Raw genomic sequence first — 26467 nt, forward strand, 5'->3', positions numbered from 1 at the left:
GGTTGCTGGCATCAGAAAGACAGGTCCACTTCCCCAAATCCCATGTTTTGGTAAGAATTTAAAGGCAAATGAAACCAGAGACTCAAGTGTTGGAGCAGCTCTTGGTTAGAAACCTCAAACATTGTCTAAATGGCCTCAATCTGCTGCTGCTCCATGCAGAAGCTCCATTTCATCTTCTCTGCAAAGAAACACTTCTCAGTAGCAGTCTCCAGGTTTGATTGCCATTGCAAACAGAAGTCAGAGATAGGCATCAGCAGAGCATTGTGCTTCACTTGCTCTCTTTACATCCTACAGATCACACCTATTCAGACTAAACACCATTCCCCCCACCCTCTCCAGTGCATGCTATTTTCTGTAGAAAGGCCGTTGAACTCCCCAGTGAGGGAGGATGCACACTCTCACGAGAGAGGAGGTGATGGAGACGTTTGGGATTCTCCTCCAGATGCCACCCAGAGAAGAGGGACAATAAAGCAGAGACTGTGCAGTAGAGGAGCACATCCCCACGGACAGCAGCAGATAACCCCAAAAGTTCAGCTCCTGGGTGCAGCCTGTAAAACCTGTGAAATTCTGATTTAGATGCCAGGGACAACAACTCCAAGAGAAGTGAGAAGGGTGAGGAATGGATTTACAGATGCTCTCAGAAGAGATACTCCTTCCAGAAAGGAAGCAAGAGACACAGGCATCTCTCCAAGACCAGGATGCAGTCATGCCACAGCAGGGCATCACTCAGTCCCTCTTCCTTCTTCAATGATAAGGTTGATCTTCTCCCAAATGCCAGGTCTAATGAGTGCCTACAGGAGATCCAGCAGCAGCATCACATTCCCCTTCATGCTTCTTTGGGCATCTTAGCTCCTTTCCCATTGTCCAAGCAATCCAAAAGCAAACTGTAGCTGTGGTGCTGCAGGTACTTGAAATATGCAGCTGACCACACACCTGAAAAGGAAAACTCAATAGTGTTTCCCATCTCTCAGGGCAAACACAGCCCTGCGTGCTGCAGCTTTCACACCTCACAGGCATCCAAAATCCTAATGACAAGAGCCCATCTCTCCTCAGGTGCTCTATGCAAACACAGCTCCCTGCTGCAGCTCATCTTCTGCACCCCACAGCTGAGGTCTTCACAATTAAGTGGTTCCAGACACAGGAACTTCATCAGGCACATCCATAAAACCAGAAACCTGCCCCAAAAGCCACTCACGGGGAGGCTCAGGAGCAGCCAGCCTGCACCACACACAGGCAGCTCTGTCCCATCCCAGCAAGCCACGGAAGGACAGGACTAACAAGATTAGAGAAATAACCAGTTTATCAGATTACTGAAGCCACAGAGCAGAGCTGAGGGGCACTGGGGTACCAGGATGACCCTGGGAGATGCTGCTTCCAGCCGGTGTCACACTCAATCATTATCAATACCTCTGCAAAGTTGCCCCTACCCACGAGTGCTTTGTCCTTCCACACAGCCTCTGCTATGTCAGGCCCCCTTGGTTCACAGCCTGACACCATCACTCAGCCTCTCACCCCAGCGGATGCACCCCCAAACCCTCATACTCCCCAAGCCTCCAATTACCCTATGGGGCCAGGGGTGCACAAGGACAACTTTGGGAAGAGGTTTTCCTCTCCTTTGCAACTCCTGCAAACAAATTGACTCCAGAAAGGAATTCAGCCAATGCTTTCAGCAGCAGTTATTCAATGGCTGTATTCTGGTGAGACAGCTCAGCTCTGCTGATAATAAAGAAAGCTAAATCCATTCCACCTAACACAGAACACAGCTCCCAACATCAGAGTATGCATTTGTCTAGCTTAAAGCCTCCAGACCTGGTGCTTTCACAAAATTTATCTCAATACCTGAAAGCATCGGCCACAAAAACTCAAGCAAAATTATACAGCAAGAGAAAGCAGCAATAGATTGCAAAGCAGTAAGGAGCAACTCCCTGAGCCCTCACCATCCCATGGGTGAGGATGTAGCCTAAAACCAAGGTCCCTGACTGCCTGATTCCCCAGGGTTTGTGCACAGAGGTAAGCAGAGCCTGGCTCCACGCGCCGTGCCACGGTACAAGCACTCCGGTTCTGCAAGCTGCTGCGTCAGTACCAACAGCTCTTATCTCATGCTTCACTGTCAACAAGAAATTATGAGAACTGAATTATAATAAGCTGGAGACTGAAGCTTTGCTCTGTGTCACGCCGGTGCTGAGGTTCAGTGCCTAACTATAGCAAGGTATTCCAGCCCTGTTCGGTGCAAGGAGACGAGCAGGAACCACTCGAGGAAAGGCATTTGCCCTCAACAGCTGGTCAATGAGCCCCCAAGTCTCTCTCAGCATCAAACAGGTTTTCATATTAAGGTGAAGATTTTCCTGTATTAATGGGGACCTGAAGTGCTGTCTGCAGCCAGTTCCTTGCATCTAAACCAACCATGTGGATATTGCTAGGCACGGATTTATTTCCCAGTGTATGCAATTGTTTCAGAGCATGAAACTAATTGCTCCTCGCTCTGGGAACTATGCGGGATAGAGATAAATAAAGTAGGAAATTATTAGGAAAAGTAATAGTACAGCACCGTACAGTATCCAAATTCCTCAGGTTCCTTTACAGTATCAGCTCTCAAGCTCTGGAAGAACAAACAGCAGGGAAGATTTGTGAAAAGATGAAAAAGGTACATTTTCAACAGCCTGAGATGATTACTTGCAAAATAGCAACAGCACAGAGGTAACTGATTGCCTCCTGGCCAAAAGTCAAAGTCTTTGCATTGTAGCTGTGAAAGTATAGAGATCAAAGAGGAAAAAAAAGAGAAAAACCCTGGGTCTGGCTGTCACAAAGGTCCTCCTGGCCCTTTGGTCTCACCAGGCACTAAGACACAACTGCAGTCTTCCTTATGCTGCACACACCTGCGATCAGAGCACAGCAAGGAGGAGAAAGCCTTGCTTCCAGGAGCAGAGTGCAGCTCCCACTCTCTTCCCAGCCATGCAAACCCCACCATCCCCAGCTGCACACTGGAACACAGCAACCACTGCACACCACTGACACTCTGAAATAGACAGCGTGAGAAGCCCAGTGCTGAAGGAGGTATTATTAATAACACTCAGCTATTGATTGTGTTTTACATCTTCAAGCCTTTACCAACACTAATTAATTAAGGTGTTTTCCACTTAACACAGGGAGGAGACTAAAGCAAAAACAACAGGTTAAACAGACCAACCGCCTGAGCAGGCTGACCAAAGCAGTAGTAAATGTTCCATCCCTGGCAGTGCTCAAGGCCAGGTTGGACACAGGGGCCTGGAGCAAGCTGCTCCAGTGGAAGGGGTCCCTGCCTGTGGCAGGGGTTGGAACCAGAGGAGCTTTAAGGCCCCTTCCAACCCAAAGCAGGCAGGGATTCTATGATTCAGCATGGCAAGCCCTTACACACAAACTCATTTTTCCCCATGGATCTTACTTGTACTTCAGCTACTGAAAATAAAGGTGTGAATTCAGCAACGACCCTAACCCAAAAGCCCAGAGGTGCACCCAGCATGAACACGGGCCACTAAGCTGCAGCAGCACTTGCTGCGATCCTCTGCCTGCATCCCGCTGCCACTGCAGCCTGACCTGGACCACAGGGCAAGGGTTTACCTTTTGCTTGCAATTAATTCAAGCCATTCTAATTCAAACAAGAACCCAAACACGAGGGTGCTGACACACGGCTGCAGGGATGTTACCGAGCGCTGCCTGTAATTGCTGCACTAAGCACCAGGGACGTGAAGTATTGATTTCCAACCCGAGCTGTATCCAGCCTTAGACAAGAGGCTGCAGCCAAAATACTTCTTTCAGCAAACTCATCGTTTAGAAAAGACCGTCAGGGCTGAGAGTTTGAGTGTTTAATGCTCACGCTAAGGACTGTAACAATAAACAAGTTCCACGCCTGCCTACCTACACACACCCACCATCCACTTCTCCTCTCCCTCTGCTGAATTCCTCCAGCTCTGTTTTACATTGGGTAAACCAAGTGCACCTCGCTGCTGCAAAAACAGGGCACCGGCGTGCACAAAGGGACTGAGTTATTACCTCAAGCTGCCTCAAGCTGCACCATAATTATACAAACAACACACTTCACAAACTGAGTATTAATTACTGAGCATAACACAGAGGTGCACATTTACCTCCTCTCATGTGATCCACGAGATCACCGAGCTCCTTCCCACACTAAGCAAAGGGACCTGACAATTCCACCACGTGATCCTACACCAAGACCACAGCAGATTCCTGCTATGCATCCATGCCACCAGCACACCCCACATTTGCACTCACAGGTAAGCAGTTTCCCATCCAATTCAAGCCTCCCGCCTTCCACTGATGTATTTTGTAAATCAAGCAGCCTGGCAACCCTCCTACTTAGGAGACACACAGCAGCTATTCAGAGAGACTTGTCTTCACCCCATCCTTCTGAACAGCGTCTCAAAATCCTTGACGAAAAACATAAGGCTCACTACGGATAACTTGGGCCTGTCTGTACAAACACAGAGTGATGTAGGAGAGCAGTTATGGCAGTATAGAAACAACAGTACCAAATGTAGGGAAGAAACCCAAAACAGTGTATCTAATCAGTGGGTTCTGTGGAAACCGGCTACTTTCCCCCCTTCTCCTCACTAATGCTCTTCAGATGCAATTTTACACTTAACTGATTGGCTTCTGTTACACCCCAGTGGTACATGGCTGGACACATCACGTTTTAAATAACAGCCTCTTCAACTGATTGGGAAGGGGAAAAAAATGCATCTACTACAAGGTCATGGAGTCTTCCTTGTTGGAAAGCATCCTCACTCCCAGACATCAGCACTCTGAGCCAAATTTGCCAGTTTAGAATGGGGAGATGGAATGAACCCTCCAGCACCTGCAGCAAGTGCTAAAGATGCTGGTCTTACACCCAGCCTAAGACAGGACCACTCTTTGCCACTGCTCACAGAGATCTCACAACTCCAGCATATGTGCAACTGTAGTTATTAAGGAGAAACGCACACTTCTATGGCGCCATTACCACATACCAACTGCTCTGCAGCATGGCAAGAGTAAAGGAACTCCAAAGAGGAGCTTTTCCATCGCTCAACAGAATAGACAACCTCTGAGGAAAACCTTGATCCTGTAGAACCACACACACATCCCTCTTCACCCAGGCACGTGCAGGAACAAAGGCACTGCTCCCTGCAAAAACATGTGTCCCTCCACAAGTTCTATGGAGAGGAAACAAAACAAAACACGAAGCAGACACTGAAATAGGTGTGTGCACGAGCAGCCAAAGGATTTCACCTGCTTTTCTAGCTGCAGGGCCACATTTCCACAGTCACAATGATGCCCTCCACAGCGCATTCCCAGCTGCATTCCTGATCCACGAAAGGAAGGCATCATCCTGCTGCCCTTTCAGCAGATTCTTGTCACAGAAAAGCATCTCAGCAGCCTGGATGCCGCACATGGAAGGGTGAAGTTCTCATTATACCAACAAGCACTATGCGTATCAGCTCTGAACATACCTGACCACACACGTAACTGCGCTCCCCGCATACCTGCAGCGACCAGGAAGCTCTGCTGGGTCCGGCTGCTGCTGCCCAACAAACCCACCTGATGACTGATTAACTTTGTTTAAGGAGTGGAATTCACACACCACACCCCTGCTGCCAAACCAGCTACATACAACAACCTGATGGAACAAATCCACACATTAAACCCTCTAAATCCATTTGCATTAATGTCACACCACCACCACCACACCGGCAGTGGGCTGAAGGGAGCAGGGATGCCCACCATCACCTTTAAAATCCTACAGCTTAACGGAAATACAACTCTTAAATAACGCCTATATAACCCAAATAACCATACCAAGAGATGCTTGCAGTAAATAAGTAACAAGTAAGTAACAGCTACTGACGTTTTTATCACCCAGGTGTAAATCCAGTTCAGTTACCGGGAACTGGGAGGGCTGGCACTATTTTAGCCCTGACACCAAGGCTGCTCCAGGGTGAACTGTCAGGCAAACCTGCAATTATTCGGTAACAATATATACATACATTTGTATTTCCACGCTTCTGAAGTAGCAGTGATGGATGGCAGCACTACTTTGCTTAGCAGGAAACGGAGAATTTCAGCCAGGCGAGAGCCAAACCCCGCCGAAAGCACTGCAGAAGAGACTCGGACCCCGTTCGCTAACCTTCACTCAAAGCCAAGAGCACGAATCATTCCCCCTGCACCCCGTTTTCCACGCTCAGCTCCCGCTGCTCCAGCTCCGAGACCTGGGCATAACTTTTTGTTTGGGGGGGGGGGTTCAAGGGCAGAGGAGAGGTGCATGCATTGCACAGGGGCTGTGCAAGCCCCACACTGGGTTAAAGCCACGCCGTGGGTCGGCTCCGTGCAGCCAGCACCGAGCCCTGCTCCTCCGGGCTGGCCGGAGCTCCCGTCCCCGGGTCTCGCCTCCGCCCCGACCGGCGATGGGACGTGCCGGGCCCCGGGGGCAGCCCCGGGCCGGCGGCAGCGGGGAGCGGCGGGGCCGGAGCGCGGCTGTAACATGGCTGCTTCCCGGCTGAATTACGAAACCGGTCACGGGAGCGGGGTACCGGGGTACGGGGGAGCCGGCGTGCGGGGCCGCGGCAGGGGTCGAGCACCGCGCTGGGGATGGGGGGGTGGGGACGGGGAATGGGGGGGGGGGTGTCTCCATTGGTGGGGGGGGCGCGCTGGAGCTTTAAGAGGCGGAAGAAGCTGCATGGAATTCGCAGCCTGCTCAAAACCTGAGGGGAATGAATCCACCAGCGGCGGATGGAGCCGGGGCTCGACGGGACGGGACGCACCGGGCACCCCCCGAACCCCCATACAGATAATGCAAACCAGCCGCGAACCGAGGCAGCTTCCCAGCGGTGGCCGCGGAAGACACACACACACACACACACACACACACACACACACACACACACACACAGAGCCCCCCCTTCGCCCCCATTCCCCTCACCTTGCGCGCTGTGCGGGCCGTGCTCCATGGCCGGGTCGCTGCCCAGCTCGGCCAGGCGGCGGCCGGTGGCGGCCAGCTCAGCGCGCAGCGCCGTCACCTCCTGCCCCGCCGCCTGCAGCGCCCCGTCGATGCGCAGCGCCAGCTGCTTGTTGTCGTCCATCATGTGCAGGATTTTGGCCTGGGGGAGGGAGGAAGAGGAGGAGAGAGGTGAGAGAGCGGGAGGGGGGCGGGAAGGGGCTGCCGGAGGGGGAGCGGTGGGAGGGGGGAGTGGGCTGGGAGAAGGGGCGGGGCTGTGGGGATAGGGGAGGGGGCTGTGAGTGGGAGGGGGGAGCGAGGGGAGGGGGCTGTGAATGGGAGGGGGGCTTTGGGGGGGGTGAGAGCCGTGCAAGGGTGGGGAAAGAGGAAAGGGAGAGGGCTGTGCGGGGGGGGGGGGCACGCGAAGTGAGGGGACGGGGGGGGAGAAGCGAGGGGAGGGGGCTGTGTGAAGGGGGCCGTGCAAGGGGGGCGTCTGTGTGACGGGTGCGTAAAGGGGAGGGAGCTGTGCAAAAGGGGAGTGCAATGGGGGCTGTGCGTGTGAGGAGCAATGGGGAGGGGGCTGCTGTGAGAGGGGGATACAAAGAGAAGAGGTGCTGTGCAAAGGGGGGTGCACCCCCTACCTGTAGCCCCCCCCCCCCAGCTGCTCCTTCCTGCCAGGGGGTGGGGGGGAGCCCTGTGACAGCGCTGCATTTATAGCAAGACCCTCCAATCCCCCCCCCTCGGGAAGTTTAGGGGCACTGCGGTGAGTGCTGCAGTGCCCGCAGCCCATGTGCTGAAACCGCTGCTGAGCCAAGTGCCTTTCTGGTAATTGGGTTCAGGTTCACCCCAAAAGGTTCATCCCCAACAGCAGGTGGAGGTGAAATGGGCTCCAAAACTCCCCCTGGAAGGGCTGGGGGGGGGAAGAGCAACCTGTATGCTGTCAGTGCGATAATGCGAGAGCCCTTACGCTGACGGTTCATGTGGCACGAACCCAGGGTGAAAAATGGAGAATGATTTGGTATCATCGCTGGCGACTGCTAGAGGGAGCGCTGATGTTTCCCTATCAATGCCTCCGAGAGATCCACTTGCGTGTTTGGCTGGGCCTGGGCTGCAGCGAGCCCGCAGAGCTGCATCCTGAGCATCCTCAGCAAGGCAGCGGTGCAGGCAGGCTCCGTCCCCGCCGCAGTGAATCCCTGCTGCTCTGCAAGCCTGCACGGCTGCACCATCCCCGCTTCTGAAAGCCACAGGCAGCAGCAGCAGCACTGCGTGGCTTTGCCTGAGCCACCTGCGCCTCCAAAAGTTCAATACAGGGGTTTAGGAACTGGGTGGGTTTAGGAATAGTGCGGGCCCTGTGGAATGGCAATGGGTGCGGGAAGCAGCGCCGGTGAGGAAGGGCTCTTACCGAGGGAAAAGCCAGAGAAAACCACAGTCCTTAAGGAAAAGGAGGGAAACAGTCCTGCCCGTGTTGTAAACCCTCCGATTTTGCCTAAGCTCAGGCTTTTGGCTGAACCCACTGAGAATTTGGGGCAGTTCCTTGAACCTGAAGGATGCCCCGGAAGGATGTCCTTCTGCACCACCGCTGGTAATTCAGAGACCTTAGCCAAAATGCAGTAAAAACCATAGGAAAGGGTTCCTCACTCAGTGAGCTGCAAAGAGAGTAACACTGGGAGAGGCTTGAGATGGGATAAAGCAGCAGCATGTCACTGTCCTACAGGGGCTGTCAAGACGGGGTGCTGGGATGTGGCTCTGCAGAAGCAGAGGGGTTTGGCTTGAGTGTCCCCAGAGAGCTTTTAGGAACAGATATCAGGTAAATCTATCATGTCAGCTGAAAAACCACTCACGTCATCCCGGGTCCCCCCAAACCCCAGACCTGATCTGGATCGTGCTTACAGCCAGCTCTCCAAGAGTGAAAAGGTACCAAGTCCTTGTCAAGCAGCATCTAGACCTTGTAATCTGTAAAAGGATTTTGCAAACCGAAGATAATCCAGTATTTAGATACATGGTATGGTGGATTTTGAAGGGAAAGTTATTTTTCACTGAGAGTTTCCAGCAGTGTCTGCAACCCAAGCACTAGTGCTGGGCAAGGGCACTTGAAATACCAGTGGGAAGGTCTGTTTTCCTTAATGAATTCCCAACGGATGGACAAACAACCCTCAAGGAGAATTTGAGATTCTTTCTTCATCATCTATGCAGCCATCCCTGAATGAGATAAAGTCCTTTAAGTGTATATAGAAACTGAATTCTAAGCAAATAAATGCTCTGTTTCATGCCTTATTTGCATGAGTATTTGCTGCAAACTGTGCTTGCAAATGAGAGAATTATGGATGTAACCAGATAACCTGAATGTGCAACTGCAGTAGCATACATGCAAAACTTTGTCATTGCACTTGCAAGCTGCAGCAAAAGAAACTCAGTTTTAAAGTTCTGGCACATTATTTTTATCATAAAAAATCAGGTAAAAGCTGATTTGAGCCATCCAAGAACACATTCAGCTGCTGAAGCAACGTCCAAACTGTGCTTCTAAATCTAACCTTAATAATAGACCGGTTGCGTTGCTATACTGGCAGTGCTGGAAACTTAAATTTACCAACCTAAGAGAATTTCTGCATTAGCAAGTGTGCTATTAAGAAAAAATGTTGCTTAAAGTTGGCCATGGACTCATCCATAAATTAATAACCTGCTATAAAAAATCTGCCTTATTACTTCAAGTCCGTTTATAGAATCATGGAAAGGTTTGTGTTGGAAGGGACCTCAAAGCTCCTTCAGCTCCAACTCCTGCCACAGGCAGGGACCCCTTCCACTGGAGCAGCTCGCTCCAAGCCCCTGTGTCCAACCTGGCCTTGAGCACTGCCAGGGATGGGGCAGCCACAGCTTCTCTGGGCACCCTGTGCCAGCGCCTCAGCACCCTCACAGGGAAGAGCTTCTGCCTTATCTCCAAACAGAACTTATCCTGTTTCAGTCTGAACCCATCACCCCTTGTCCTGTCACTGCAGTCCCTGATGAAGAGTCCCTCTCCAGCATCCTTGCAGCCCCCTTCAGACACTGGAAGCTGCTCTGAGGTCTCCACGCAGCTTCTCTTCTCCAGGCTGAGCAGCCCCAATGTTCTCAGCCTCCTCTGGACTTGCTCCAACAGCTCCATCTCCTTATGTTGAGGACACCAGCACTGCACACAGTGCTGCAAGTGGGGTCCCATGAGAGCAGAGGAGCAGAATCCCCTCCCTGGGCTGCTGCTCATGCTCTGGGGGTGCAGCCTAGCACCCAGGGTGGTTCTGGGCTCCAGCACACACTGAACCCTGGTCATGTTCAGTTTCTCTTTTGATATTCCCCTGAATATACCTAGGAAGATTTTCTCCCCTTCCCCAAACCTCCCCCGACCCTCACTGGGGATCAGTTGGGTCCATTTAAAACAGATTCTGATCCTTCAAAGCAGGATTTGATTTCTCCAAGCGTCCGCCTGGAAGGAGTGCAGAGCATCAGCATCCTGAGATATCAGCTGCCAGAACTCAAGGCGGGTAGAAAATGAGGGGTGCAGGCCCAAGCATGGGTCAGCAAAGGTGTTCCCAGAGTGCTCTAATAGCAATAATGCCTTCAAGAAGGAATAAAACATTAAAAATATCACCAGGGTGCGCATTCAAAGTACCTGAGGGTTATTTTGGATTGTGCTGATTCTTACTCCTTTGCTGACATCCTCAAAGTTGGGATGAAATGAAGCATTAGGAAATGAATTGGGCCTCGTTCCCTTTCTCCTGTTAGTTTTTAATTAACAAAAAAATTAAATTAAAAGCTAATTAAATAGCCAAAATTAGAAACCTATTATTTCCCAAAATCCCTTTGCCTTTTCTTTATTTCCTTTTCTTTTTTTTTTTTTCTTTATTCCCAGCTTTTCCCAGGCAGCAAGTCCATGTCCCTGCAGGATGGGAGTCTCTGCCCATGCAGATGAGGCACAGCGAGGTCAGGAGTATTTCCTAAGGACACACAGGAAACCCAAGTCAATACATTTCAAATCTCCATTCAGCTCTAGCTTCTTTCCAGGTGGTGCAAGGGGGTAGCCTTGAAAACCTGGAAACATCCCTCAATTTTGGGCAATATGTTCCAGTAGCAGCATCACACCCAGGGAGGGTATTCCACAGGAGCATTTGGATGGTATAAACACGGATAGAGATTTGAGATTACTACCCATCATCTTCACTCTTGTTTCAACCTAACCAGTGCAGTAAAGGGAATGTGAGAAGGTTTAGGAGATGAAAAAGGGCTGAGTAGCACACAAGTACTGTTCAAGCCTTCCAAACACTTTAATTTGCTATTCAGATTACCACTTCTTATGTTTTAAGGTGTACAATATGCAAAGGAACCAGTTTAACTAAATGGGGAAAGCCTTGTGTGTTAAGGTTGAACGCAATCTAATATAGCCCTTTGACTCGATTCGATTAAATCCTTTCTTTTCCAATTAAATAATCAGCCTGAATTTAATAAAACTGAATTTCAATGCGTCATCCTGCAGAAAAATGACCTCTGGGATGCTGCAGGCTTATGTAAATTCCGTTGATCGTTTTTTATCTGCTTGTGCTCACTTCCTCCCCCCAAAATTGCCTCTGTCTGTATATTTACATTAATTCCTCATCTGCTCCATGTATCTCTGTTTGCAGTAACAATTCCAGTTGAAAGGGCTGTGGGTATCAACAGCTTCCTTCAGCACATCCTTTAAAATGGACCTTCTGTGATGGGATAAAACATTGCCAAACGCAGGGTTTTTCCTCTGTGCCTCTGTTTTGTTACACCCTGGCACGTCGAAGCGCAAACAGCAGCAGTTTGGCACCTTCCAAATGTCACCAGAGACATCTGTGTGACCATTCATCAGCAAAGAAAAGCTCACCAAGAAAATCCAGCCCAACGGACCAGCAAACTTCAGCAGCAAAAAACACAGCGTGCCCTGGGTTCAGTGTCTCCTGTAGCCCATCTCCACTAAGTAATCCTATCAAAGTCACAATAGTTGCTCATGTGTACAGTTTTCTTTTTCCACCTCTGCAAAGATCACATTTTTGTGTATTTATAACTGCATTTGACTGCTATCTTCTCTCTCTTAACACTGGAAGAGACACTGGCACAGGGTGCCCAGAGAAGCTGTGGCTGCCCCATCCCTGGCAGTGCTCAAGACCAGGTTGGACACAGGGGCTTGAAGCGAGCTGCTCCAGTGGAAGGGGTCCCTGACCATGGCAGGGGTTGGAGCTGTATGAGCTTTAAGGTCCTTTCCAACCCAAACCATTCTGGGATTCTATGATTAAAACATGGAACACCAGCTGTTTTCTTCCCCTGCTGGCATATATAGCAGCATCTTAACGCAACCCTTACTGATTGGGGCAAGTCCAGGAGAAGCCACGAGGATGATCAGGGGCTGGAGCACCTCCCATATGAAAACAGGCTGAGAACATTGGGGCTGTTCAGGCTGGAGAAGAGAAGCTGCGTGGAGACCTCAGAGCAGCTTCCAGTGTCTGAAGGGGGCTGCAAGGATGCTGGAGAGGGTCTCTTCATCAGGGACTGTAGAGGTAGGACAAGGGGTGATGGGTTCAAACTGAAACAGGGGAAGTTCAGGTTGGAGATAAGGCAGAAGCTCTTCCCTGTGAGGGTGCTGAGGCGCTGGCACAGGGTGCCCCATCCCTGGCAGTGTTCAAGGCCAGGTTGGACACAGGGGCTTGGAGCAAGCTGCTCCAGTGGAAGGGGTCCCTGCCTGTGGCAGGGGTTGGAGCTGGATGATCTTAAAATCCTTTCCAACCCTAACTATCCTATGATTCTATGATGTATTAGTGCTGCGCAGTAGCTGAAATGCTGTTGCTTTAGTTAATAAGTTATTAAACCAGGATTAAAGAGAGCTAATGATGGAGAGGATAAAAATGTAGCTGAACAGTCCGGTTTTCCCTGCAATGCTGCAGTGCTACATTTCCCCATCTCCATTTCTGCACTGGTGAAAGGGTCCCTGTGACCTTCCTGTGCTGTGCATCCCCCAGGACTGTGAAAACAAACCCATTAATGTTTATAAAGTGTCTCAGACTGGGGGAATTACATCACTGCAGCGAGATACAAGCTTAATGGATCAAAACAAACCCCAACCAGCCCCTCAGCTTAGGCACGTTTCAGTTACCTGGCGCAAGCCTTGAGGAATCCCACTGAGATGGAATAATTGAGGGAAAAATGTGATCCCAGAGATTTTTCTCCTGTAAAGCCATTCCCCGTTAATAGGAAGCAGATTTCTAGACCCCTTGCAAACAAATGACTTCCCCAGCATATTTTACAGCTGAGTGCATCTATGGCACCAGTCTTTCTACACGGCCCTATTAAAGCCAACATTTGTTTAATGAATTACAGCATTCCAATGAATCTGTATATGTTCTGCTTGTATTTAAATGTTTACAGGGAAGACGTCAGCAGACAGCTTTCCACAAGCAGGTACTGGTGTCAGTGATGAGCTTCTGCTGCAAGGTACCCCAAAGTTTGAACATCTCGTGGTTTTTGACTTTGTGACTATTGAGGGAAGTTCATTGCTGTTTAGTTTGATAAAACTGTAAGTGCAGTGACCCAGGAGCTTCAGGATCTCTGCTTAACGTAAAACTGTTTGGATTTAATGTAAATCTGGGGGGGGGGGGTTCTCCCCATTAACGAATCACAGAATCCCAGACTGGTTTGGGTTGGAAGGGACCCTAAATCTCATCTGGCTCCAACCCCCTGCCACAAGCAGGGCCACCTTCCACTAGAGCAGGTTTCTCCAAGCTCCATCCAACCTGGCCTTGGTGATGAACCACATCTGTCACCTGAGAGATAGAACCCATTGCACAGCTCCCACCTAGCTGGGGTTGATCTGTGCAACTGAAAGGTGAATGAAGCCATTACTCCCACAATCAAACAGGGCTGACCTGCTGCAGCCATTTCCAAGATGACTTCATCTCACTATACAAACCTCAACAAAAATCTAACACTGCTCCACCCTCCTGTTTTAACATATCCCTCACTACAAACTATGCATGAAGTGCTTCTTTTCATGGCATATAGAACAGTGACCATGGTGCTGTGATAATTTAGCATTCTTGCACAGATACCTCGGATTTGTGCTGCTCTCCAGACTGGCTCACCCCACCCAGGAGCAGGTCTGCTGGGTTGTTCCTACATAGGTGCTGTAGGTCTTGCTAAGAGAAGGGGTGAGCCCCAAAGGTGCATCCACGTGAGCAGAGCTGCCCGGTTAGACTTTGATTTAGAAACTGTTTTCATTGCAGTTTGGGCTGAAATACCCATAGGGATATTGATTTTTTAGCATTGACCAAGTGCAAGAGCCACTTGATCTGAAGCAGTCCACAGCTATGAAGGATGAAAAAGGATGCAGAAGGATGCCCTGATGTCTGGCACTGGCCCCTCCAAGAGGTTTCAGTGCTGAGCTGCCTGGGTGCTTGGAGCTGGCTCAGCAAAGCACAGGACCTCTGGCCATGGTGAGTAGATGGAACACCAGCAAGTCATGGAGACCCACAAGTGCAGCCAGGAATTACAAAGGAGCTCAGTAGCATGCAGTGAGAATGCACTAGCAGGAGCAAAAAGAGTGAGCGTGGACCCAAACATGCACACTTGTGCTTGGCAAGCAGTGACATCTGCAAGCCAGGTCTTTAAAACTGCTTGGATTTCACTAATAGCTTTTTATAAAGAAACAGAGAAATAGGGAGCAAAAGAGAAAGAACTTCAGGCAAAGCCTGTGTGAAGTTCCATCTCCTCACCCTGTTCCTCAGTTAGACCGAATTCAGGTTCTTGCAGAACTGCAGGGGTGATTTGGGAGATCAGGTCCCACTGACTTACTGCAAGACATTATCTGTCCTCTTTGGGAAGGGAGGAATGGGAAGGCTGCAGAGACATTTGCTCTGTGGACTCAATTTACCTGCTGTTCAGACACTGTTGAAAGGATCATATAAAACCTGAAATAAATAGGGAGATCCCAAAGCACTTTGACAGCAGGATAACAGCTGCCATGAAATCAATCAGCAGACAAATATATACTTAAATTAGGTGTTAGTGGGACAGATGCAGGAAATGTGATTATGGGTTGACTCCGTACTTCCTTTGGCAGCGATGATGACACACCAGGGTGGGTCAATGTACCCTATCATTAATACAGCATCAGTGTTCATCTGGCAGCTTCTTTGTCCTGTGAAGTCAATTCCTATGAAGATTTGACATTAGCAAGAGGCATGGTGAAATTCAGATGCCTTTGAATTTTCATAACCCTCTAGATGCTTTAGCCCAGTAGATCATAGGCAAAACCACTGCCTATATTGGGCAGGAGGCAGGGTCTCCATGACTTGCTGGTGTTCCATCTGCTCACCATGACCAGAGGTCCTGTGCTTTGCTGAGCCAGCTCCAAGCAGGAACATTTGGACGCATCCATTTGAGCTGTAGCCATAAATACCATCAGGAAAACAGTGGGAGAACAGCCCTTTCTTCCCTCCCCAGCAAACAGAACAAGAACCAGGGTCTGCAGGGCAGAGCACGTGGAAAGAGTCAGAGCATCCTGGAAAAGGACGATGCTAGAGAGAAATGTAATTTTTTACTGTACTATTTGTGAAGCAAGTACAAGATAAGATCTCAAGTGTGGTTCAGGGCTCTAGAATAATCCTAAGATTAATGCAGAAATGGAGAGCTCCACAGAATAAAGGAGAAGGGTTTTAGGACGCGCAGCGCAGCTTCCCCCGTTGCCAATTGCCACCCAGGGTGCCCATTAACATCCACAGAGCTCCCACCAGTGCTTCAGGGACTGTACAGCACAATCTAGACAAGAGCCAAACTTCATTTACTCTTACAAGGCTACCCAAGGCAAAGCAGCTTTCCTTTTCATTTCAAGCTCTGGTGTGTCGACATCCTTCCTTGTTTTGTCAGCAGCACAGACACTGGGGGCACACCAGGTCTGGGGATGGCCCCGCTGGCAAACCGGCTTTTGTAACAAAAGGCTGTGGCTGGGGACTATAGAACAATAAAAGTGGTTTTATTTCTTCTTCTTTTCCCCTGTTTGTATTTTTGAGATGGCACCAGCAGGGTGGACTAACCCTGTGCTGCACAAGGTTACAAAGGGACATTTCCTACTAAAATATGAAAGCTCTAAGAATATACATAGTTTCGGCATTGAGAAGGCAGCTGGAAAACTGGAGCAATGTTCATATAGACACACAGGACATGATTTATGCTGATGTTTTAAGACTTCAGTAAATATCCATTGATTCTATGCATTCGGGGCATGGAGTGTACTGGGGGCCATCTCCTTAAGTGTTCATAAAGCGGATGGGTTGGAGACTAGGAAAGAGAGCACTTTTTCAGGATTGAAATCCCTTTACATCAGATAATCCACAGGGACCTCATTTCTTCAGTTAGGTAGGAAAATGCTGCAGACCTCCTTTCACTGGATAGCTCAAACTGTGTGTGAAGGGGTGCTGTGACCCAGCAGGAAAGGGCACCTACCGCATCCTACAGAACCCAGCAACCCTTTCCAGCTGAATGAGGAACAGCTCCTTCATCTCTTGCCTAAAGAACTGTAGAGTTACTGGTACTGTCACACAGTGCCACACTTGGGAGGAACACGAATCCTCTTGTGATAGCAGTTTTTGTAGTGCTCCCACATGAATGAGGAGAAATGAGGGTTAAAAACCAGGGAATGCAAAGCTGGAGCATGGGGGAATGACTGCTTGACTCCAAACGGCTCAGCATATTTCCTACGTTAGTGCAGAAAATGGTAACAAACCCCCTCATTTTTAGGTATTGCCCCAGCACACACTTTGTCTAAATAGGAGGTTTTAATGAAATCTGCTGGAGGTTGATTTATCCTAATGCAACCCCCAGCCATGGAAGGGCAGGGGACATGCTGCTTTTAATAAAGTCCATTCAACTTCTGACATAGATTACTTAAAGCAAAAAGCAGCAACCAAGCCCCAACCACACAAGTGTGATAAAGTATCTCAGTATAAAATCAATACCGAGGCGATTAGCAGCTTTGAAAAATTCTGGCTCTAAGTCATCCCATGGCAGAGATCAAATGGAGGTGCTGTCAACTCACTTGGGCAGTTTACTTTGCTTCTGATGTATGACAGTTAAAATGATCTACAATGATTCCCATTATTCCTGCATTTTCTCCGTTTTCCTTTTGGGACCCCTGTTCGAGCCACCTCCCAGGCAGCAGCATCACCTCCCTCTGAGCGCTCCTCATCCTCAGGATGGCCCATGGTTGGGAAGCAATCCCCAAGCTCTCAAAGGCTTTCTTATCAGTTCTTATACTCTGGTGGAAAACTGGAGACGAGGCTGCGCAGTCAGTTCAAAGCCATTCCCCTTGGCCTGTCCCTACAGGCCCTTGTCCCAAGCCCCTCTCCAGGTTTCCTGCAGCCCCTTTAGGCACTGGAGCTGCTCTAAGGTCTCCCCTTCAGGAGCCTTCTCTTCTCCAGGCTGCCCCAGCCCAGCTCTCTCAGCCTGGCTCCAGAGCAGAGCTGCTCCAGCCCTCGCAGCATCTCCATGGCCTCCTCTGGCCTCGCTCCAGCAGCTCCAGGTCCCTCCTGTGCTGCTGCCCAAGGACTGGATGAGGACTGCAGGGGGGGTCTCCCCAGAGCAGGTCTGAGGAAGAGAATCCCCTCCCCTGACCTGCTGCTCAAGCTCCTTTTGAAAGCCTTTGACAAGAGCCAAATCACTGAGCTGGCAGGATTGTTGGCAGAGGGATTTTAAGGTGCTTATACATATAAAACCATCGATGGCAATTAAACAGAGCAGGACAACTGCCAAGCTCCTGTGTTTGCTCACTGTCAGTAGGTTTTATGGATACAGAGATACATATCTACAAAGCCATTCAAGTGCAGTTAATTTTTCCAATACCCACGTTCTGTAGCTCATATGAGGGCAATATGTTTATCCTACAAAGTTAGTGACTTCATAACATACTACTTGGCTCTAGGGCAGGTTTTTGATTAACTTCCTTCTAGTACGTATAGAAAAATGAAAACTCTCTCCATCAAAACCCCAGGATGAAGTTTTGTCAGACACCAACTGCAGTTTGTCATCCTGCCAGGGGCGGAACACGAGCCTGGGAAAATCTGGGACCTCAAACCTGATGGAGACAGTGGGAGCTGAGGTGTAGGAAATACACCTCAGGCTATCAGAGCTCACTGTCACAATGCAAAGATGAAGGGAAAAGGAAAGTTAAAGCATGGTACCTTTTGTAACACCCCCATTTCTGTTCCTAGACTCTATGCTAGGATGGTGCTGTTGGAGCAAGTCCAGAGGAGGCCACAAGGATGATCAGGGACTGGAGCACCTCCTGTATGAAGACAGGCAGAGAACACTGGGGATGTTCAGGCTGGAAAAGCTGCATGGAGACCTCAGAGCAGCTTCCAGTGTCTGAAGGGGGCTACAAGGATGCTGAAGAGGGACTCTTCATCAGGGACTATAGTGTTAGGACAAGGGGGAATGGATGTGTCATGGCAGGGGGCTGGAACTGGATTATCTTTATGGTCCCTTCCAACCCAAACCATTCTGTGATTCTATGAGTCCATGTTAGGCCTGACCTGCAGTGAGAGGGGGGTGATGCTCCATCCCTCAAACCCCTCACTATCCAAAGGGTCCAGAACAAGCAGGTGAAGCATCTTAGGACTATTTGGCTGATTTTCTTGCCTCCTGATGACACCCCATTAAAAGTAACGGTTCATAATCTGCACCAGCCCAGCTCACCTCAAGATACAGATCTGCCTCATTTGCAGTTACAAAATTAGCAATTACCCTAATTCCATTTACCATTAAATTCCATTTTTTTTAAAATAAATGTTATCTTTCCTGATAAAAAAAAAAAAATAAAAAAAATAAAGCGCCCTGGGTCTACTCCAGACTCCAGAAAGCAGCAGCATCATTATCCCCTCCTCGGATATAGTGTCTAGACACTTTCAATGAAAATATTCATTATTGCTCATTTGCATCTCTTTCAAGTCTAGGATGGAAATCAAATGAAGATGTCAAAACAACGCTACCTCCGCCTGAGGCAAAGAGGAGACACAGTGACCCCAAAGTCCTTCCAAACGTGAGCTTAGTTTGTGTGAAGAGGGAGCATCTCCAGCATCCTCAGGAGTGAGGGCAGTGATAGATGGAAGCTAAGCTGAGAGAATGAGAGGGAAATAAAGGTGTGAGAATATAGATCTGAAATCTGCTTCTTTAAAGAGGGGAAAAGACCAGGAGCTCGGCAGCAAACCACCAAAACAGCACCAAACACCTGCTCAGATGGCCTTACAACCCTGCATTGTAATAGGCTTATAATGCAGGGTTATACAGCAGTTAGGGCATAAAGGATGAGTTGGGGCATAAATGAGTTAAGGAACTGGCTTTGATTCCCCTCTGCATTTCAACACTAGGAGAGGCTTTTATGTCCCTTAGTCTTACTGGAAAAACCTCAGCCTCACATTACAAGATGTGATGAAATACAGCTGTTAATCAGGATGGTGATAACTCACGTGGGTTTAGGAGAGACTTTTCCTGAAGATAAAGTACATTTTAAATATACTCCTTATTTGCTAGTAACAACATTTTCCATTAGCACAAGGGAATATGTATTACACCTCAAGCACATGCTTCACTGAGCTTGGGCAATAAAGATAAAATAACCTTTTCCTACGAAATAGGGATGAATAGTTAAAAAACATAAAAAGTGTGGGGAATATCCCTTTGAACTCCAAAGCAAACTTGCCCTTGTCATATTTGCATCTCTCTCGTGTTCTTTTGCTGTGCAATGGAGTTTTATTAGCAGGAACATTCATAGAAAGTGAATTTGAAGCCTGAATACCCGTGGGAAATGAATTTTAAATCCACTTGCTGTGTGCAGCCACCCAAGAAACTGGATCATAATTGTTTATTATACTTAAATATTTATATTGTTGAAGCACGTGTTAGGTAAAAAGCCCGATCTGCTCCTGTGTTGCACAAACACTGTCCCAGGTTACAGGAATTACCCCCATTCCCAGCAAACACAGATGGGGATGTGTGACCAGCTCGAGCAGGCTTGGTCACGTACTGGTGGTGAGATGGCAGGTGGCACGTTTCAATGTCAAGAACATTGGGGTGGAGGGGTTAAAGATCCAAATGTTCCTGCAGTTTTCCAAGACTGAGGAAGTTGCAGCGCATCCACTCGGTGGCACAGCTTTGCACGGGGTACTTGAAATAGAGTCAGGGATTTAAAGTCCATCAGAAACATCCTCATAGAAGCTTTTTTACTGCCTGAAGTCCAATGGGATGGACTCCAGCTCCCACCTGGGAGCTCAGATTTCAGCTCTCACAGCGCCTTTTGGTTTACAATGGATTCTTACAGTTTCCATTCCCCTCCTCTGCTCCCCATTTGCATCTATAAATGCTCCAGAAAGCGGCACACAATGGCTCTGCCTCCCCCAGCAGATTCCTGGTGGAACAGTGGCAGCTCTGGAGCAGGAATCACATCCCTGATCCCCAGAGCAGTTACCATCCCATCCCTCAAAGACAGCAGCAGGAGCTCACTGTGCAGGGCAGCATTGCTCCCAGATCATCCTCCTGCTCCAAAGATACCTGTAGGATCTGGGGGAAAGAGATGAGCAGCACTTTCTGCAATAGGGAATCCCAATTTTGCTTGGTCATGTAGCACCCTACAAGTCATCTGTGCCCCACAGACCTCAGAGCAAGGGGCAGGCTGCCCCTGCTTGAGCTAGCACTGACTGTGCACTGGACTTTGGAGAGGGTTTTCTTGCAGATACCAAGAGAAGTGTGTTTTCAGGGGATGGAGGGAGCCAGGGGCTGGTTTCCACCCTGTTCTCCCAACCCAGGGTTGCAGTCATCTCCTGGCTACCTTCCACCCTCCTGAGCGCACACGGTGACGCAGGATGTGGCCGCTCAGGTCACTCAGCCATGCTGGGAACAGACTGAGGGGTGCCCTGACAACAGCCACGTCCCGGAGCTCCGGCCGTGTCCAGCATCCCGGAGCAGCTCCTGCAAACAGCGCTGCTGCACTCCAGCCTTTGGAGGAAGGGGAGGGAATCTTCACTGTGTTATTTTGCTCTATTGCTTCCTCAGATGCAACGAGGGAGAGGATTTTTTGTGATTATGGAGGGATAACGACAAGGTCAAATCGCTGCTGGAAGCAGGGCTGGGCCATACACATTACACCACATATCAGAGCACAGGCAAATTACCAACTATTAAGGGCTGATGAACAAAAAACCCCACAAAATTGAAACTCAAGTTACAGCAATAAGGACGCAGAAGAGAGAAAATTGCATTAGGACATGCACTATGTTATACATTCCCCTTAAACTGCATCCACTGCTGGGAGGAGGGGACTCAGAGCCACCCCCTGGAGCAGTGTCAGGTCTCCATCAGCTTCCCTGGCCCTTACATACAACTGTGTCTTTTAATTATCACCCACCACCGTCAGATGAGGGCTGCCTGTGTCGATTTGCATTTGCAACTACACGGCAGTGCAACAGTTCCCTGCTCCTCTATAGCAATAGCAGGTCTTATTGGCAATGTAATTACATGCCATCAATAATTATCAAAACTCACATTACCCAAAGATGCTTGCAAGCTAAGCTGATAGAGTATTTCATGGTATCTCCTTCCACCCCAGGCCACCGAGGTGATGCTGGTATCCAAGTGGAAAGCTGTAATTAGGGGAACATGAGAAGAGGAGGAATGTGATGGGGCAAACCAAGAGCAACCAGTGCTGGGGACCCTGTCACTTGAAGCTGCCACAGGAGGGGTCAGTGTCATAGTGTGTGAGCACCCACTGAAACTAAATTGTTTCTGAATAAGCTCCAAGCTGGTTTTGAACAGCATTCGAGATGCAGCGTGTTGGAAAGAGGAAGAGCAAGAAATCAACACTGGGGAGGGTATGATCTCGTGCAAGTGAGGATAACAGCTCCATTGCTGAAGGGAGCATCCTCACAGTGGAAGCAAAAATGGGGACCCCCTCTGCCCAGAGAGCTCTGAGGCTAGGGGGAACACACACAGCTCTGCAATACCCACATACCTCCATTTGGAGCTTCTTTTATCAAACAAATAAATCATCATAGACTGGGTTGGAAGGGACCTTAAAGACCATCTAGTTCCACGGGCAGGTTCACCTTCCACTAGAGCAGGTTGTTCCAAGCCCCATCCAACCTGCCTTAATATATAAAGTATACTAATAAATACATATATAATATAAATAATAATAATAGACATAACAATAAGCAAAAACCATAAGCTAAATGCTACGAGCAGGGTCTATGCTGCCTAAGCCAGAGATGGTGACATCCTCTTTCCCTTCCACCACCGTGGCAGAAGATGCAACACATCACAGGAGTGATGAAAATACAAGTGCTAAATGGGCTCAAAGCGCCTTCTCCAGGATGTAATTCTCTTGGTTACAGAGGAATCCAAAGTTGTTATTTATGGCTTGAAGTGGTTAACTCTGTGAAACTGGAGAATTAATGACACTGAACTTCAGAACAACGACAAAGGATTAAAGGCACCCCAAAGAATGTTTTCTTAATTGTAGCCGCCTGCTACATTAAAGCTGCTATAGGAAAATTCATTTACAATTCAGCTATTAAACTGCAAACCATTACCACTGCCTTTATGGCTTTATATTCCTCTAACAAATTTATTATGTAATTATTCTGTGCAACAGCATCGTTTCCAGTGAGTGGAATTGAAATAAGGCACCCATTCCCAAATCCCAACAACTCTGCGCTTCCAGATATTTCTACAACAGAACAAAAACATTACAGTGGAGTTTTCTGGGATTCTGAGACTTTTGAGTACTGAGCTGGAGTCTTGGCTTTATAGAGTCATAGACTGGTTGGGGCTGGAAAGGACCTTAAGATCCAGCCCCTGCCATGGGCAGGGACACCTTCCGCTAGAGCAGGTTATGCCGAGCCCTGTCCAACCTGGCCTTGAACACTGGCCAGGGATGGAGCATACACCATTTCCTTGGGCAACCTGGGTTTAGTTAGGTTTAATAAATACCCAAATTCTGGGCATCAAAGGGGTTCAGACCCTGACAAGGTCCAATATCAGGGCTGCTTCATGTGTCCTTCTGATCCGTAACGGGCAAAATTGGGTGATAAAAGTGGGATAGAAGAGCTCAGCTCTGAAAACTGCCATTTATTGCCACAGGAAATGCAATTCCTTTGCGACTTACTCCAGTGGCTCTGTACAGCTGGGCCTTGGGGAGTTGGTGCTGTCTCACCTGCCAGGGGCCTCAGCCAACCCCAGCCCCCCATGCTGACAAAATAAAACATCATTCGTAGAAATTAAGAAGAAAAAGGCATTTTCTGCCTTGTTTTCCACCTCTGCAAAATAAATCTGTAAATAAATAACACACACACACACACTTTGGCATCATAAAAACAACCTGCATAAAGGGGCATTAAGCAGGACACACATTTCCCGGGCAGAATGACTGGATTATTGTTGGGAGATGCAAATAAATTCACATCATGTGCCCTCTTCTTTTTTGCCTCCTTTTTTCTCTTTGTACCACCCTCATCAAAAGGAGGAGACAGTGTCAGGATCCGGCTCAGGAATCTCTTGAGCAGATTAAAGAGCTAATTTTGCTGGAACTGGGGAAGCTGCCTACTGTCCAGCCTGAATCCATCATGCTTTAGAAAACCACAGATTAAACACTCAGTGCCTCACTGAAAACCTCACTTCCCAGTCACCAGCGCTCCACGGCCATGCCACGACCATGAACCCGTCTCTTAGGAAGTAATTCCTTTATCTCATGGGGTTTTCTTCTATCCTGATCCACCAGTGCTTCTCACACCCTTCACATCACCTGTGATCATACCCTGAGCTTACTGCAGGCCCAGGCTTATAGAGGTGCACTGGAAAGGTGCTTTGCTGGGCTGGCCTTTGGAGATTTAACACAAACTCAAAAGAGAAGGGAGGGAAATGAACAAAACCCCAGTTTTTCTCTAATTATCAGTATCCTTTATAATAACCATATTCTAATTATCATCACCCTTGCAGGTTTGGTTTATTTGTTTTGGTTAAGGAGGCATTTTGGAGGTCCTAAGGGTTGGTAAATGCCACAAGAAGGCAAAGCAAACTGAGCAAGGTTTTCAGCCCATCCAACCCCAGTGCTGCTGCAAGTTGGATGGGACATCAATGGGACAAATCCTCACAGCCTCATGAGTCTTAACGGCACAGTGAACCCATTTAGTTATGCAGGAGGCATCTCCCTCTGTCCGCACATGGTGAATCGCTCCTTAGAGGGGCTGAATGGCCCAAACCTCCCCCTCTGCACTCTCAATTCATGGCGCTGGAGCCACTGCTGCCAGTGCTGAACAAGGTCTGACTTTGTGGGATTATTTAGTATTTATTCCAAGTGTTTGCTGTGGGTACAATGACACAAGCACCAAGGCCAAACCTGACGCGGTTACACGAGCACAACACCCCCCAGTCCCCAGCTGTAACGGAATCCCTGCACAGAGGCGGCGGGAATGAGCTGACAAACTGGGATAATTTATTCTGCTGAGCCTAGTGCCTGCCAACACGGCTCAGTCTGGCGTGGGACAGACTTACTAGGAGCAGCCAGGCTGGGATCTGCAAGGAGGAGGAGGAGTCGCGGTGAATGAGATACCCAAATCTCAGCAGATTCAGTGGGAACTGGCTATTCAGACAGGCCGGGTTCTTCCCCTTCCTTGCTTTAGCTCAAGTACCACTAACTAGTATGGATTAACACCAAGAGGGAGGGGTTAAGTTAAAAAGGGGTTTTTAGGTAAAATTAATGAGTGATAAGAAGAAAGATACAGAGGGAGAAAACACACTTCAATTTCCCATGGAGAAATGAAACTGATTTTTACATACCACAAAAAAAAACCCCAAACCTTTCCTGCATGCTTTTCTCCATGTTGTCCCAAATTTTCCCTAATTAAAGTTAATTTGCTCAGCCCCTGGTACCTGTGCCACTGGTTTGGGCAGTAAGTTTCTCTAAGCTTCAGCATCCTCCTGTGCTGGTTGGGTCAATGAGACCTGTGGTACCTGGGACTTCCTGGGTGGATAAAAGTCGACCCACCACCATCTTCAGAACAATCCTGGATCACCTCAGAGATGGGAGCAGCCAGACTTCAAAGGGAACCTGCCACCTAAGTGTCTGCTCTTTGCTTTCTTTTGTCTGTTTCTTTAACATTGATCTTTAGTATAACCAGGAGCAAGATTTCTATGGAAAGGAGACATTAAAGAAAAAAGTAACCTGGATTTTACCGTTCTTTTGATTGAGCAACCGATGTGCCCAGTGACTCGCTCAATTCTACATCACTGTTTTCTGACGCGGGGCTTCCCCAAGGAAAAGCCCCCATCCAAATGCATTTTGCCAGGAGCTGCCAGTCACTGGAGAGCTAAGACCTTCACACATAGACATGGGCCCACCAGGGCAGGGTTGGAACTGGATGAGCTTTAATGTCCCTTCCAACACAAGCCAGGCTGGGATTCTAAACCCACCTCAATTGCTCACCAACGCTGCAGGGTGAGTTGGGCTACAAAACACCTTTGGGAAAGCTGCAGAAAAGCCCTTTGGAGCAGTGCGGGGATGAATGACTGCAGAAACAGCAGCATGGTGAGGCAGGAGGTGGCCTTTTAATGGTCTACATAATGAGATCAGGATGCACAGGACACACCAAAGCAGATGCTAAACAATAATGATTTCCTTGCCCAAACATGGAAGGACAGCAACAGCATGAGGACGGGGATGTGGTGCATGAAGTGTGTCAACAGCAAGAACCTGCAACTCAGCTCCCTGTGGGCACCTAAACCTTCACCACATCAATAACCCAAGGGAGAAAACCTATCAGCTGAGTGCATCCCCTTTGCAAGGCTCAGGGGGTGAGTGCAGGCAGTGCCTCAGCCGGTATTAGGGCGCTGAGCCACACACCCCTGTTTGAAGCCACACAGTCCCTATGTGTGCCACAGGAGGCCACACGTGCCGTGGAGCAGTTGCTATGGTGACTGTGGATTTCCTTAAAACTCCTGGAAAAAGGAGCGTGAAGGCCCCAGCAAGCACGGGAGCAGCAGCTCCTTTGTGGAGGCTGCGTACAGATGCTGCAGACGCCCTGAGCTGATACCACCTCCAGATGAGCAAGCTGTTCCCTTCAAACAGAGACGTGTTTGCCCAGCAGTGGTTATGTCTGTCCCTTGGCAAACATCCCTGTCAGGTCTTTGCTGGCTCCACTCTGCAAGAAGCCAGTCTTCATCCAGCAACTGTAGTTATTTCAGCAGGCTCCAAGGGTTATCTAAAGATGCAGTTCCTCTGTTGCCAGAGGAGCTGGGTTTTGATTGCAGCCCTTCTGGCAGGGCACGAACATTCTTTCTTCTTCAGTGCAGTTACTTAAAAGCATGGAGAAGTGACGGGACTGGCAGATAGAGGAGCTGAGTCCCCCAGTTACTCCAGTTCAGCCCAGCACATGGCAGAGCAGCACCGACCCTCCACACTGCACTCGCAGCAATACC

The 26467-nt window shown here is 48.9% G+C and overlaps 1 protein-coding gene and 1 long non-coding RNA gene across 2 annotated transcripts in view; one reads left to right on the plus strand and one right to left on the minus strand.

Moving 5' to 3' along the window:
- KAZN (kazrin, periplakin interacting protein) overlaps positions 1 to 26467 on the minus strand; it is a 216679-nt gene that overhangs the window by 79060 nt on the left and 111152 nt on the right. The window contains exon 3 of the mRNA XM_061369503.1: positions 6956 to 7133. Within this exon, the coding sequence (XP_061225487.1) occupies positions 6956 to 7133 (178 nt within the window). The remainder of the gene's footprint in view (positions 1 to 6955; positions 7134 to 26467) is intronic.
- On the plus strand, positions 7035 to 9244 carry LOC133220996 (uncharacterized). Its single transcript, XR_009727845.1, has 3 exons — positions 7035 to 7162; positions 8685 to 8777; positions 8863 to 9244. It is a non-coding gene; the product is annotated as an uncharacterized LOC133220996 (long non-coding RNA).

Source organism: Neopsephotus bourkii, unplaced genomic scaffold (assembly GCF_033783945.1).
Source record: "Neopsephotus bourkii isolate Nb327-2 ecotype Australia unplaced genomic scaffold, CSIRO-AGI_Nbou_v1 NB_1500, whole genome shotgun sequence".
In the NCBI taxonomy this organism is placed as follows: Eukaryota; Metazoa; Chordata; class Aves; order Psittaciformes; family Psittacidae; genus Neopsephotus; species Neopsephotus bourkii.